The following is a 16204-nucleotide window of genomic DNA, read 5'->3' on the forward strand; positions in this document are numbered from 1 at the left end:
TTGTGTGGCAAATATAGCGGCTATACCTTCTTCTCGCTGCTGCTCCTTTTCCAATCCGGGCGGACGAACCGTTAATGCCAAAATGGAAATATTTTCTTTTTAGTATAAAAACAAATTTACAAAATATGACTGCCAAAATAAATCTGCAATTAAATGTGCATGTTAGAAATATTTTTGATATTTGAAATGATATTATATTGGGATTCTGGTATGCTGGTGCTACCTGTTTCTATATATTTCAGAGCATTGGCGCCCCCTGGTGCAAAGAGAGGTTTTTACCAAAGCAACAAGCATGGATGTGATGGAAGGGACACATCTACGGCTCGGAAGTGGTGCAAAAAGTGGTGCATGCCCAGTGGAGGTAGCTGCACCCCTTCTAGTCAAAACCCACAAGAAGGCAAGCCTGCAACATTTAGACAAAAAAGCGTAACAGCTAATGCCAGATCCGTTTTATAATGTTACGGGTTCTCCAATTGGAAGTAGCTTATAACAGACCCTCCCATCTCCCTATAATAAGAGAATCTCTGGAGTTTAACCACAGACGTTAAAGAAAACAGTTTGCCAGTTGCCCAATCATAATAACAAAACAGCCGTGTTATTTTATTTGTTCTAAAAACATGAAAACAAAAAATAATCATTGAAACATTTGTTTTAAGATGGTCTTCTCTCCCTTTTGTGAACTTTCCCTTTTAAATGCATCGCTTTATTAAATCATTAACAATTTTGAGTCAGGTTAATTTGTTTGTCATGTTAACATAATTTGCAATGAAAATAAGATTTCAAATGCACATTTTGTGTGTGTGTTTTGTATTTGGGTGTGTTTGAACGGGTGTGTGGGTGTCCGTCTTCTGTGTTTTCACCTTTTTAGTAAAACTGTCTCTCTTTGTCACATGCCTTTTTCTTGTCTGAAAAGTCAGTCACCTTTCATTTCAATGTGTTTTAAAATCTACTATTTTTAAGTTATCACCCTAAATATATGAAAACTGTTTTTCTCTCAGAGTATGTCAAACTGTGAAATCACAGCATATTTGTGACACTTCACAACAATTTTTAAGTATCTGGACGAGTACAATATTAAATCGGTTCCAGATCAACAATGACGCTACAAACTGCTCCGTCACACAGCTAATATTAGAACAAAAACAATAACATATCTTGGTTCTAAACCAACAGAAAAACTAATTTACTCGCATACTGAATCGAATCAATGCAACCTCATCGGGGGTGATTTTAAGATGATCTTTCTCTTCAACGTCTCTCTGCTGGAAAGTATTTCCATAGATATCATAGAGTATCTATGATATCTCTGCTAAAAGCCTTAGTACCGCAGGTCATAATGTGTCTGGCAATTCTTAATAGTCTTAATAATATTAGGACAGGTCCTAGCTCTGCCTTACTTTTATCCTTCTTTTATACTTAAAATCCACATACCTTTTATCTTATGTAAAAAATATGACATCTCTCTTTCTACAGTCTTTCTATTGCCCATATGATCTCTTCCCAGCGTCAACCTGAGAACGACATCTTTTTGTACTGTGGTGGCTACCGTCTGAGCGATTCGTTTCAAATCTATAATACAACTCTAGTGGGCGCTGTAAATAAAAAACTGTGCCTTTAATATGCTGATGAACTAATGCTGATCCTTACGTTACCGGGCCCAGAGGAGGGCCAATATAACAGACTACGACACCGGGGACAAAAGTTCACCGGAAGACCCCCTAAGGACAGAAAGCCTCACACAGGCTGGTCCCTGAAACAAAACAACAAATGATAAAAAAGGACACTGTTGGGATTACACAAAACTCTGGTTTGTATAAAATGGTGGCTGGCATATACTTAAATCAAGTGTTACATTGACAGAACAACACCAAACAAACCAATAAAAATAGTTAATGTATACAATACAATACAAAAGAAAATGCTACAAAAATAAATTGTAAGCAAAACAGAAGGATTTAAACACAACGACCAGGCAAAAACAGACCATCAATATACATATATACATATCAAGGAAATATCTGTCAAATAAATAAGAATATAATATATATATATAATAACGCCCTTAAACATGTATAATGCAAATTAGAAAAATATCATATCTCCTTAAAGATACAATCAACATACATAATACAGCCTATCACTATACAATTCAGCATAATTATACTCAGTCAATCGCCAACCACCAGCATTTTTTACTCTTATAAAATCATGCCCACAACCTGTACCTGTCCAATAATCTCAAGTGTACACAAATTCAGAGCGTTACATTCTCGAATGCTTTTCTGCTAGTTGCAGTGTTCTTAGCCCCCTCAACCGCACATCCACAGCACATAAACTCTTAAAAACTTAAAATAATACATTCTTCCTTTCATAACTTTAATATTCTACTAACATCCTTATAAATACACATATCCCACACTCGCACACACACACCTGTAGTAATCCGTGTGAATCTGAACCTTCAACGTGATACTCCTCACCATTGTAAGGCAAAACACGTAGAACCAACATTAACGTCGCTGGCCACCTGTGTGCTCACGGCTTTGAGTCCCGGAGTTAGATTCCTATAATTAATAATAAAAGAAAGCTTTCAAATAAGAAGAAAACATCCTTCTGTCAACACAAACATCTCTACACTCATACCTCACTATGCCGTGTCCGGGCTCTGACAAAAAGGAACAGGAGGTCACATCCATCATACTATGTAGGCCTACATATAGCTTCAACTCACTTTAAGCTCCGCCCCAAGCACCTTTACTGCTCACATGGTCAAACTTACAATTGGAGAAGTTTGGACTTGGGCATCTTCCGTCTCTTGTGATAGATACAGTACAAAAGTATCCATTTTCAGTGACTTCTTTGTTTTCCTTAAACAGTAAACAAGTGCTCCGATCAACAAAATGGATCAAATCTATCAAAATTGTAATACCATATGTCCAGCAGCTGAATCAAAAGGTAAATGCTCTTAACTCCTGAGTAAGATTGACATGAATAGAATGAAAATACTGCATATTTCAATTTCATTTTTGTCATGTGAAAACAGTAGAAGAAAATTATGATTTATTGTACACAAGGGACTCAGAAATGATTCATTTGGGATTCTTTATGACATTAATCTCTAACCGCAGGTATCCAAAGTCAAACACGAGGAAGAGAGAGAAACGTCTCTCCATGGAGCACTAAAGTTCTTCTGACACTTCTCATCGTCTCTCTTGTGGTTGCTCTTTGTGGTCTTTGTGTTTTAGGGATTCTGTGTGAGTACAACTGATGTTGATGTCGACTCAGTTTGCATTGCCTTTCAATTTAATATTAATGCTGTTTTGGCTTTAATCAGATGCCGACGTTTCAATGCAGGCGTCGACCCAAAAGAATCCCAGCACAAGTTGAGAGAAGTTTGATATTTTATTTCAAACATTTTTTAGATGTGATGGTTGAGTTGTATCAGTTTCAGACGCATAAAAAGGCCCACAGGCTTAAATTGCATTCGTGTTGTTTATCTTATTACAAGTTTATCTTAAGTTCATTTCTTCTTTTTCACTGTCAACGCAGCAGTCAAAGAGAGGAAGTGTCATGAAATGAATGCCACGTACAGCACAATCCAAAAATGGCTTTTATTTAGTCAAGGTGAGTTTTTAACTTCCAGGTTTTTAACTTTCATGTCCTCATTTCATTATTTCTGTGTTATGACATAAAAAACTGATGTTTTTCTGGTTCGTTTTTGTTTCAGAGATGTCTAACTGTAATTTGAGTTTGGCGGTTTCTGATGAAAAAGTGTATCTCTTCAGCACAGTTAAACAAAACTGGTCAAAGAGTCGTGACGTGTGTCTTTCAAAAGGAGCCGACCTGGTCACCATCACCAGCTACAAAGAACAGGTTCATCTGAGAAACTGACAAAAAACAGGATGATGCTCTCTGATGTTTCAGGCGATATTACGTTAAAAAGTAAAAAATATTCTTTACATGTGTTTTCTGTCAGGTGTTTCTCGCGTCCCACGTTAAAGAGCCTCTCTGGATCGGTCTTAATGATCTGGACACTGAGGGCCGGTGGGTTTGGGTTAATAACCAAACTCTTGAAGAAACAGGAGTACAGTAAGAACCCGCTATACATTCTGAATATTAATATAACTACAGATGAGTTATCTACATACATGATTGTTTACACATCTGGATTTATCTGTTCATGTAAGTATGATTTACAGCATGTTTCTCCTTTGGAAGGTTCTGGCACAAGAGGAATTCTTCAAGTGAACCAGACAACTGGAAAGTTGAGGATCCATTAGGAGAGAACTGCGCTTGTCTGGGAGGTTTGCATGGTCAACTACCAAACATTTGGTTTGATTATTCCTGCAAACATAAGTTAAAGTTTATCTGTGAAAAGAAAAATACATCCTTATTCAAAGATGACGAGTGAAAATGAACCATATATGTATAAAGCACCTCACAGAGGTTCCTTCAGTAAAGCTCTTTAATCGTATGCTTTCCAGAAAATTGTCAAATATCAATGCTTACGATAACAATATTGATCGGTCACTTGCATAATTGAACCTTCAAACATATTTATTCTATTGTAATAACGGATGAGAAAAAATATGTCTATTTTGTATTTACCCACTTATAGCTCTCAATTTGGATTGTTGAATGTAAATCTGTTAATCCAATAATAAACTGAGAATCAACTGTATTTATCCTTGAGTCCTAATCTAAATCTTGTCAATGATCATCAAAGGGGCAAAAAATGAAATGTTATATTCTCAAGTGTGTAAAGATATTTCACAACTCTCCTGCCTTCCCTGGCTGAATAGGTTGAGTTAGTAATGAAATAAATGTAATATGTGCCGGTTTCCCAGACAGAGATTAGTTGAAGCCAGGACTAGGCCGTAGCTGAATAATGAGATATTTAAGTCGTTTTTTAAAACATACTTTACAAAAAACATTACTGAGTGCAACAATTGCACTGATATTTTAAGATACATGCAAGTTTCCCTCTAACATTTAAATTAGGTCCTTAATCAAGCATTTATAAACTTTATAAAGAATAATTTTGACACATAGTAACTTGTTACTCTTAACTGAAGGCAAGTACACAAGGAAAAAGCACTTTTTAACGTATGTATTAAAGGTAAATGAACCGTGTTTGTTGCTTGTGATCCGTCACACTATCAAAACATTAAATATCAATAAACAATGTAGGTTTGATCTTCAGTTATAAAATACCAAAGAGCATTATAAAGTTAAAAACAAAGCCGTTATCAGAAGTCCGTCAGGCTTGCTGTCTTACCATCTTAAGTGGAACATAATTTTTTTTTAAAACAAGACACAACTTTTAATTTAAGTTTTCAGTTCTCAGCTATTTCTGTGCTTTACAAACCTATAAAAAAAAGACATCTACACCACAGATTTAGTGTTTTCATGCGCTGACACTAAATGATTCCTGTTCAACCACTACATATACGTCATCATTACACACAGATCTTTAACTAACACACAACCCTTTCCCTTCTTATCTGATCAAATGTTTTATGAGATTATACAATTTGTGAAGTGAGTTTGTAGATTCATTACTTTGTGTGAAACTAATAACAGGTTGTGAGCTCAGTACTGTCGTAACATGACATCAATTGAAGAAGAACGCTCAGACTTCATACTATCTTCAGATGAAAACTGTTCTCTCTGCAAATGTGAGTTATAACTTTTTCATAGAAAGTTTTATTTTCATAGACGTTTTGCTAAGAGAAAACTAAGAAATCAATCACTTAACATCTGATAAGAAATTATATAAAAATGTAATAGAAGTCAAATGACAATTAAAGATACTGTAGGTATGCTCTGTGAAAGAGATGAAAACAAAATAAGAGTTCACATCACAGTCTCTCAACATGCTGTTTTATCTGTCTATCATTATGCCTGAACGAGTTATATATTACGTTTTACAAATTATTTTTGTATCTTTATAAGATCCTAGTAAAAAGCAAACATAAGCAGCTTGGTCTGTCCTGATGCAAATATTTGCATTTTAGAAATCACCTGAAGTGTTATTACACCATCAGTTAGATATTTAATCAAATATCAATCATAGAACTTGAATATCATTGGAATTCTATCCTCAGGTCATAATGGAGTCAATATTTGTGACAGAATTCAACTTCTGCTGCTGTTTCTGGGGGTCTCGCTGTCATTTTTTCTTGGAAGTCTGTCTGCTCTGAGAATGGATTGTAAGTATCTCTATGGAAAACATCACAAATAACAACATGTCAACAAAATAAAAACACCAATCAATATATCCGTGACATGTGATCCCCTGTCAACCTATCAAACCATGTTTCATTTTCTTCTCCTATTTCTTTCAGGGTCTTGTTCATCTGACAGGCAGCTGGTGGGAAACACCAGTAGAAATAAAGATTATCTCTCCTCTTGTGAAAGTGAGAATTCTCCTTTCAAGCTGTTATATATCCACACTCATATGTTCCTACTGTACGTCACATTAGTGCTTTAAAACAAGTCTAACAAACATAATCTCCCAAAACTGTCAGGAATCCAAAACCCATTTTGCCTTTCATTTCAACATGAGCTATGAGATAGTTCATGCTCACTAACTTAAACACCTTGCTTAATACAAAAAATAAGTTATAAAGACAATACTTCTCTTAATGTTCTGCTTTAGAGTTGATCAAGTCTCACCCCTTTCATCTCTCTATGAACGGCTGGACAGCACATGACAGAAACTGTTATTTCTTCTCGTCTGAAAAGCAGACATGGTTTGAGAGCCGTCGGTCATGTGAAGATTTAGACGCTCATCTGATCACAATAAATGAGGAAAAAGAACATGTGAGTCAAACACATTTTTTATTGATTTTTTCCTTTTTTTTATTAATTAAAGCATTTGTAAATGTGTTCATTAATGATTATAAAGTCATTTACAAATACACAACAAAGCAGTTATAACTTCATTCACAAATTCAAGGGACACTTTTCTAACATTTTATAACTCTTAACATTTATAAATTAGATGTTTGAAGTTGGGAATGAATACTTCACAGGCCTCAACATTTCTTTAACGTGCACTTTCATGGGATGTCAATACTTCTAAATATATGATTCACATCAGAGATGCAGCCTTTCGAGCAAGCATTCTGTTTCTACAATAAATAATAAATAAATGTTCTCTAGTTTTGATTAACTATCGGAAGTTATTAAATCATTAATAAAACTTCATACACAAACAAGTTTACGACTACCTTTGTGCATTTAGTGTTAAAAAGTGATCAATTGTCTGATGAGTTTATCTTGGTAAGCAAGAAAAAACTGTTTTGGATAAGCATCATGATCTGGAGACATTCTGGAGGGCACCGTGAAACATTCAGAATCAAATCGATTAAGCAAAATGGTTTGAAAAGTGACATAAGATATGAAATATACAATAATAAGAAAATCCAACATAACTCCCTACATTCTTTCCTCCGACAGCTTATTTTGAAAACGATATCAAGATAATAATAAATCTGCTTTGAGTTAAAGAAAAATAAATATTTACATTTATTAAGCATTTATAACATGTGAGTTAAAATGGCTCACTATTTGGCAGGTATTTCGTTAGAATCCCCTTTTTTATTTGTGCAGTTATAACTCCTTTAAATTATGCTTTACATGTGTTTTTCTGTCAGGTGTTTATTGCGTCTCACATTAAAGAGTCTTTCTGGATCGGTCTTAATGATCTGGACACTGAGGGCCGGTGGGTTTGGGTTAATAACCAAACTCTGAATGAAACAGGAGTACAGTAAGAACCCGCTATACATTCTGAATATTAATATAACTACAGATGAGTTATCTACATACATGATTGTTTACACATCTGGAAGGATCTGTTCATGTAACTATGATTTAAAGCATGTTTCTCCTTTGGAAGGTTCTGGCACAAGAGGAATTCTTCAAGTGAACCAGATAACTGGAAAGGTCAGGATCCCTCAGGAGAGAACTGTGTTTGTCTGGGAGATGTTCTTAAACCACCAAACATTTGGTTTGATGTGTCCTGCAGACATGTGTTAAAGTTTATCTGTGAAAAGAAAAATACATCCTTATTCAAAGATGACGAGTGAAAGTGAACCATATTTGTATAAAGCACCTCACAAAGGTTCCTTCAGTAATGCTCTTTAATTGTATGCTTTTCAGAAGATTATAAAAACTGAATGCTTACGATAACAATGTTGATCGGCCACTTGCTTAATTAAACCTTGAAACATATTTTATTCTATTGTAATAACGGATGAGAAACAATATGTCTGTTATTTTATCAAACCACTTATAACTCTCAATTTGGATTGTTGAATGTAAACCTGTTAATCGAATAAAACCTGAGAATCAACTGTATTTATCCTTGAGTCCTAATCTAAATCTTGTCAATGATCATCAAAGTGGCGAAAGAATTGAATGCTATATTCTCAAGTGTGTAAAGATATTTCACAACTCTCCTGCTGTCCCCGGCTGAATGATAAGAATAGGCCTTATCTAAGTAATGGGATATTTAAGTCATTTTTTAAAACGTACTATACAAATAACATTACTGAGTGCAACAATTGCATTGATATTTTAAGATACATGTATGTCAATTCAAGTTTTCCTCCAACATTTAAGTAAGTCTGGGACTAGTCTTTAGCCCTGTATGTGAAACCACCCTTAAACTGTGTTTAAAACATTAATATTGTTCAACGTGTCCAGTGTGAACAGAACAAATGGATTCATAAATAACACAATGATCAATGTGAAGTACTGTATACATAAATAGACTGATTAAAATACTTCTTTAAATGCGTCAAAGCATTTCTGAAATTGGTTTATGAAACTAATTATTCTATTTAACAGATTTAAGAAATATTCTCTTGTGATTTATAAAGACAGACTGTGGTTTGTGGTTTATTTTCAGGAAACTTCTGATTAAAAACTTTCAGAGAAAATATCCCTCCTCTGATCTGTTTCATCATGTGTCCTCCTTTATATCTCCTCTCTTAAAAGTCATAAATAAGTCTATAATAAAAAGAACGCACTGAAAAGCAATGGTTCACAACAACAATGTATTTTTTACCTTAATTAAGTATCTGTCGTTGTAAACTTTATTACATTTGAAAGTATTATTCTTGCTTTGACTAAGTTACTTTTAACTACAAGCACACAAGGAAAAAGCTCATTTAAAGTACTTATGTATTAAAGGTAAATGAACCGTGTTTCTTGCTTGTGATCCATCACACTATCAAAACATTTACATTTAGTCATTTAGCAGACACTTTTATCCAAAGCGACTTACAAGTTGGGTAAACAATGGAAGGAATTGGGTCAAACATTAGGACAACAAAAAGCATAAGAGCAATAAAAACATGTCTCACAAAGCCTACTACAGAGCCAAGTTTAGTTTATCTAAGCATGCCTTTATTTTTTTTATTAGATATATTGTAGAAAAGATATAGAAATCAGAAATGATCAGTCAGCTGCAGACGAAAGAGATGTGTTTTCAACCGATTCTTAAAGATGGCGACAGAATCTGCTGATCTTGTATCAACAGGCAGATCATTCCACAAATGTGGAACATTAAATGTCAATACACAATGTACTGTAGGTTTGAGCTTATAGTTATAGCTTTAAGTTATAAAATGCCAAAGAGCATTAAAAATAAAAACAAAAGATGTGATAAAAAAATAACCTATGACAGAAGTCTGCCAGGCTTGCTGTCTTATCATTTTATGTGGAACATAAAAAGGTTGAAAAATAAGACAATACTTTTATTTTAACTTTACAAAACTACAAATGTTTAAAAGATATCTGCTGTACACCGGTTTAGTTTTACGCTGATACTAAATGTATCCTACACACAGATCCTTAACTAACACACATCCCTTCCCCTTCTTATCTGATGAAATGTTTGTCAGATTATAACGTTTGTGAAGCTCTGAGTGAGTTTGTATTTTCATTACTTTGTGTGAAACTAATAACAGGTTTTGTCTGCATTGCCATTCCCCACGTCCGAGGTATGGAACTGTTCTGAGCCCCACCTGTTCCCAACCGCCCCAACAAATGGTAATAAACTTTGTCCACTGTCTCTTGTCTACATGTTCAGTCAATGGTCGCCAGTTTCCCTGTTTTATGCGGTGGTGTGCTGATGCTCTGCTGTGAAAGTGGGTGATGTCAACAGACTGAACAAACTCCTCAAGAAGGCAAGGTCTGTCATTGGAGAGGATCTGGTTCTGCTGGAGGTGGTTGCGGAAACAAGAATGATGTCCAAACTTTCGACCATCGTGGAAAACACTTCTCACCCTCTTTCAATTGAGGAGTCATTTCAGCTGCAGAATGATTCCACCCCGGTGCAACAGTGAACGCTATCGGAGGTCTTTTGTGCCTTTAGCAATGAAGCTGTTTAACACATCCCTCAAAAGCAGAGGCACCAATGACCTTCTGTTGGACTAGTGGGACACAACTCATTCTCATTGCACCTGTGAATAAAAACTTCAGCCTTCTTTTTTATCTCAACTGGATGTATACTGTGTGTATCCTATTCAGTTATGTATGGCCGGTATCGATTGTACTGATTTGCACGAGTACTAAGACGCAATAGCGACGATTCAATGATGCTCGTTTGGGTCAATAATTATTTTCTTTCTTTCTGATTCTGGCATTTCAGAGAGTACCAGAGATTTGATTCTTGCGTTGCGAGAGTCTTCAGTCCAGAGCACAAAATGGCATATTGAAAGCGCACAGCGATGCCTGGTTTCACTTTGATTAACCTGACGAAAATACAGTGCCAAACAAATCTACTACAAGTATGATTCGTTATCATCTTAAACTCTCCCAACACCGCACGCGAGCGCCACATATGGAGGAATTTCATGATACGTCTTTAACGTTTCTGAACATTATTCACTATGTATTGATGTACTCAGCCACAAAGTCAGACCTCAGAAGACTACAGAGGACGGTTCGGTGTGCTGAGAAGATCATTGGTGCTCCCCTGCCCACCCTCCAAGAACTGTATACATCCAGAGTGAGGAAAAGGGCTCAGAAAATCACCCTGGACCTCTCACATCCAAGCCATCATATCTTTACAATGCTGCCGTCTGGTCGGCGCTACAGAGCACTGAGCACCAAAACAACCAGACACAAAAATAGCTTCTTCCCTCAGGCCATCTACCTCTTGAACAGTTAATTTCTTTTTTTTAATTTTTCTTGCGTGCAAGACTTCTTATCTGCAATTAACTCTGTGCAATGATAGCAAAGTGCAATCTTCAATATCCTTCAGATAATACACTATCTATTTTTTTATACAACTTTTTCTGCAAATTATATTTCATCTTGCTTCATAACGCATACCTTTTACTGAAATAGTCTATTCTATTTTTTACTTGTACATATTTACATACACACATAACTTTACTCTCTATAGCTTTACTCTTATGTTTATTTTATTGTATTTCTTAATTTTTATACCCATAGGCCCTTATTTAAATCATCTGTGTAACTGTTTTTTGTATTGTTTGATGGTCTCTGTGTTGTTGCTTATTCCTCTGTACTGGATGCTCCTGTCACCAAAACAAATTCCTTGTATGTGCAAACATACTTGGCAATAAAGCTCTTTCTGATTCTGATTCTGATCTTTGGTTGTGTTTATGAAATCTAGGCAACTTTCCAGCCCCGTCACTATGACAACAATCTTGTTTGCTGATCCACCACAATGAGCAAGACGAGAGAAGGAGGTGAAGAAGGGGAAACAGGTTATGATTGCCATGACGTAATTGTGGTGAACGAGAGAAGGATATATAACAAAATTAAAAGAAGATTGGTTTATAAGAAACAGATCTTTGGTGTTTGAGGGGGAAAGACTAAAGAGGATGGACCAAAAAATATTATCATATCTATCATCAACTTTATCCAGAAATGATGAAAACAAATGACACTGTTGTTTGATTGAAGGTGTTTATATATAGGTTGTGTATCATTTTGTTGACAACAATCTTCAGCATATACTGTAGCTATGTGAGAGAATGAGAGTTAATAAGACAGATGTATTACTCCCTGTTTTATTTCCTTTATAATGTGTGAACAGAGTTCAAGTGCCTGTGACTTCATTTTCATCAAACACTTTAACAATCATCTTAGAGGACAAGTGTTCTACCAGATTAATGAAAAAGACGAAGTTTTTGAAAATTCGTCTTACATTTGGTCGACAGCTGATCCAAGTTGCAGATCTTGTCATTACAAGGGTAAGATTGACATGCATCAGAATGAATAAACTGCTCGTTTCTGTTTCACAGTGATTTCTCTGCTGATTTCACAGGGAATATAGTTTGGTTCCAAAATGAGATAACTTCTTTTTAGATAAAAAAGTTGTTTATTATGTTATCATGATTTTATTGTGTTTCTTGTATTAGTTAGCTGTATTTTTTTATTATAACGACGGTTTTGTCATTGGCAACCTGCTGGTAACTTGCAGCAGACCCTGAGTGGCACACGGGAGCAGCACAATACTGTCCACCGCAGGACAAACTGTGTAAGTGGAGGTCACTGGTTCATAAAAAAGCATTCTGTATTCTTCAAAGCACACAAGCACAAATGTCTCATGCAGAATAGATAACCACTATGATGTGACGTCATTATCAATCTAAGATCATTTTTAACTATTGTTTAAACGTGTTCATCTTTGAAAATGTCTGTCAGCTTCCGTATACAAAACATCAGGCATATTTATGGTGCTCATGTGATGTAATTCTTTAATAATCATCAAACCTAAAACGTTTGGAACATGAAAGGCAGATTCATGGTTGTTCAAAAATGTCTCTTTTAAGATGAACCACTTTTATCGTTCACTGAACTCATCATTTGGTGTCTGAACGTAAAACTGTTTCCTGACCCTCAGATCAACGTGTCTGTTATCACTTTTATCATTGTCTCTCTCACCTACAGCAATTTCAGGAAGGTTTTGATGGGTTTCGAGCTGTTGACGGTATGACTCGCGTTTGTTGATGGATATTTTGGTGTCTCTGTGATTCCAGCTGTGTTAATGATATAGTAACGTAAAAACACATTATAAATGATAGCCAACGTGCAGTAGTGAGATTCCGCTCTCTGTTCTTCATCCATCCATGAACCAGAGGGCCTTTACTGCTTTCAAGAAAAAATTCCCATCATGCCCCTGTGAACCAAAAGTGACCTCATTTTGTCACATTGTTGACGTCTCTTCTGGTACTTTAATGACGGACACATTTCTGACATTTTTGAGATTTAATGTCCCTTTATCACTTTAATTCCGAAATATAATGAATTACATTAAAAGACGTATTAGTGTTTACATTCTCTCTGTATTTCTCAATAATGTTTTCTGATCCTCAGCCTTCGGGCCTTTCTCCAAATTAAATTTGTCATTGGTCTTTGAAGACCTTCAGCCTCTACTGCAAATGAATTATCATACATAGTGTGGTTTACAGAAACGCATCACACATGTTTTTCCAAAATTACTTGAACTGTAGCAGTTTCTACGGTTAAAAAAATATCATTAATTAATACGACTACATCAGCAGTTTAAAATAAAACTGATACAATATGGGGAGACACCAATATTAACATCACATTATACTTTACTGTTTTATGAAATGTTTGTGATTATTGAAAAATTGTGACACTACTTGATTTGTTATTTTTACAATTAAACTGGTGTTAATTCATTTTTATTTTGAATCGTCAGGCAAATTTAAACAGCTTTATTTGTGATTCGAGTATCGCCAACCCCACAGACATTACACATAAACTCATGATGATGTCATCAAGTAATGTTGAGTTAATGTTGCTCATCAGCTCAATTCAGATGTGACAGCAGATTGTTTTCTTTGACCTGCCAGTGTTATTACTGTCATTGTTTTGTCTGTTTTATGGTTAGAGCTCTTAAACATGTTGGTTTGGTGGAGTTTGTCTGCTTTCTTACACAAGTGCATATGTAAACAGTTTACACTAGTAAAATTCTTGTGTGAAAAACCTTTCCGTTGCATGACTAGCCATTAAAAGCACTTCATAAGAACAGTAGTGCAACTGGAAGGTAGTCTTTGAAGCAGGATGGAGATGACTTCTTTGGCACTGGAGTGATGGAAGTAGTTCTGCTGATGGCGGACACTTCGTGCTTTTCATATTGTCCTGAACCTGTGGCAGACCAAGGGATTGTTCTGTCTTTATTACTGCTAAAGTGAAGCTGAATGTTACAGAATAAACACTCAAAACATGTCATATATAAACGTGCCCAGCTGATTTAGTGCAACTGCAGCGCCTGATCTAAGCGGGTGGTCTCGTTTTGCTCTCAGGGTACTTTCATAGCACATGTGTTTAAAGGTTCTGTGTGTAAGTTTCAGAGGCCACTATTGGAGATGTAGGAAATTGCAACCTACAGCTCTGTCAACCCCCTCCCATTAGAGAAGCTACGGTTGCCGTCACGGGACAAAAGGGTTCCGTAAATGATATCGGCCATTACCGGTGGTGTTGATCATCGCAATCTACGTCTCACAGGCGAACAACAGACTGAAGTTACGGACACAGGACAGAGATGTGGTCGTCTGAGACAGCAAAGAGTAACCTTTGCAAGTCAAGTGACGAGGCTTATTTACAAAGAAAAATAAATCAAATTTACTTAATTCATCATTTACTCTAATCGTTATAGTGAATATAATTGTTACTTGTTTAACATTGTGTCAGTGATTTATTTGCTTATTTTGCATAGCATTTTTTGGCACGGTAACTTGGTTCGCAACTTACAGCCCCTTGAAACACCTTGCTGGTTTCAGAAAGCTGGCAACTTAGCAAACCCTTTTTCTGCTTCAGTGCCCTCCGTGGAAAAGCCTCGCTGATGATTATTCAGGTTTTCTGCCATTTTTTGTCTGGACTTCGCCTTGCTGCATCGTATTTTCTCTTTTTTGACGGCTCTGTCGGCTCTTGTGTGGAGTATGTGTGGTCTACCATTAACGCAAATTTCACTTCTTACTGCAACAAAGAACCGTTTCTATTGCTAATAAAAAACACAACAAGTAAATTGTGTTAATGTTCTTCCTTCTTCTGCTAATCCTTCTATGTAGTGGCTTTGAAAGCTGCCTTCTAAACACAGCCACAGAAGAAGAACAAAGTCCCGTGTATCCTTCGTTTTACGAAACGCGCTTAGTTTGTCCGTGTAGTGCTACTATAGAAACATGGCTGTGCAACGTGTATTAATTACATGTAAGGGTGTGCCCGCGGTGTACATACATAAAATGGCTCATTGTAAGGTAATATAAACATTTCGGTTCATTTTGCAAGGTATTTATTCACCACTCACTACATAGTTTTGTATTATATATTACATTTTGGTAAATAAATCCTTCAAAATGCTACACACTGTACCTTTAAAGTGCCGACAATTTTCCTCACCAGCGGCAGAAAGTTCTTGCGGCTCTCATTAAGTCTAACAAGCCTTGTATAAATTACATCGCATTTATATTTGCATGTCTAGCTCAAATTTATAATGTTTAGCCCGCCTTTAAACCTATTTGTAAAAAGGAAGTAGCACAGTTGTTTTGTGTTGGGACTACATAAATGTGATTTACAGCGCTCTCATACAAAGGCGTGAGCAGTGACAATGTTCGTTTGAAGGCAGGGGACCAAGGGACGGAGGAAATCACTCCACTGTGTGTCACCTATTGTGACGGTGAAGGCAAATTCATATTTACAGCAAAACGATGTTAATAAGAAAATACACACCTATGATCTCCTAATAACAAATGCCTTACCAGATCTTATTTATAGACAATAAAATGATCAAGATATTCAGGCACTAGGGCTTATTTTATTATTTAAATGAGACTGTCGAGGTAGATTTTGTGCAAAACAACAACAACAGTAAGTTGCTGACTGGAGGGTTGGTGTGAATGAATATCTACACTCAAATTCTCAGAAATGATTTGGGGTGTGAGGTCACAGGATTGGTAGGCCGTGGCAAGCATGCTACCATGTGCTGTTATGCATTTTTCTCATTGACTGTAGTTGATCTTCTTTTTATTGTAATCATGAAGCTAAATAAATGAAGGAAAACAAATCACCTCGTTGTTTAATTGAGTTTGTTTGATTGTTTGGGATGTGCCGTGTATAAGCTGTGAATGCTGCAAATGAGAAACATCACAAGCATACATTTATTTCTTGTCATCTGAGGTGTAACATG

At 35.9% G+C, this 16204-nt stretch overlaps 2 protein-coding genes across 2 annotated transcripts; both read left to right on the forward strand.

Moving 5' to 3' along the window:
* The first annotated feature begins 3575 nt into the window (after positions 1-3575).
* On the forward strand, positions 3576-4411 carry LOC130415216 (CD209 antigen-like protein D). The gene is made up of 4 exons (XM_056740761.1): positions 3576-3624; positions 3728-3873; positions 3977-4089; positions 4219-4411. The coding sequence occupies exons 1-4, from the start codon at positions 3576-3578 to the stop codon at positions 4409-4411; spliced, it is 501 nt and encodes a 166-aa protein (XP_056596739.1).
* Positions 4412-5636: 1225 nt separating this feature from the next.
* LOC130416012 (C-type lectin domain family 4 member D-like) lies at positions 5637-8252 on the forward strand. The gene is made up of 6 exons (XM_056742086.1): positions 5637-5678; positions 6108-6212; positions 6348-6419; positions 6662-6825; positions 7662-7774; positions 7904-8252. The coding sequence occupies exons 2-6, from the start codon at positions 6206-6208 to the stop codon at positions 8091-8093; spliced, it is 546 nt and encodes a 181-aa protein (XP_056598064.1). The 5' UTR covers positions 5637-5678; positions 6108-6205; the 3' UTR covers positions 8094-8252.
* The last annotated feature ends 7952 nt before the right edge of the window (positions 8253-16204 follow it).

The sequence above is a fragment of the Triplophysa dalaica genome, chromosome 25 (assembly GCF_015846415.1).
Source record: "Triplophysa dalaica isolate WHDGS20190420 chromosome 25, ASM1584641v1, whole genome shotgun sequence".
NCBI classification, from domain to species: domain Eukaryota; kingdom Metazoa; phylum Chordata; class Actinopteri; order Cypriniformes; family Nemacheilidae; genus Triplophysa; species Triplophysa dalaica.

Coding starts and splice junctions, on each gene's coding strand:
- LOC130415216 (XM_056740761.1), top strand. CDS start 3,576: ATGAATGCCACGTACAGCACAATCCAAAAATGGCTTTTATTTAGTCAA. Junction 3,625..3,727: donor ATGGCTTTTATTTAGTCAAG/GTGAGTTTTTAA, acceptor TTTTTGTTTCAG/AGATGTCTAACTGTAATTTG. Junction 3,874..3,976: donor TCACCAGCTACAAAGAACAG/GTTCATCTGAGA, acceptor GTTTTCTGTCAG/GTGTTTCTCGCGTCCCACGT.
- LOC130416012 (XM_056742086.1), top strand. Junction 6,420..6,661: donor TTATCTCTCCTCTTGTGAAA/GTGAGAATTCTC, acceptor GTTCTGCTTTAG/AGTTGATCAAGTCTCACCCC. Junction 6,826..7,661: donor TAAATGAGGAAAAAGAACAT/GTGAGTCAAACA, acceptor TTTTTCTGTCAG/GTGTTTATTGCGTCTCACAT.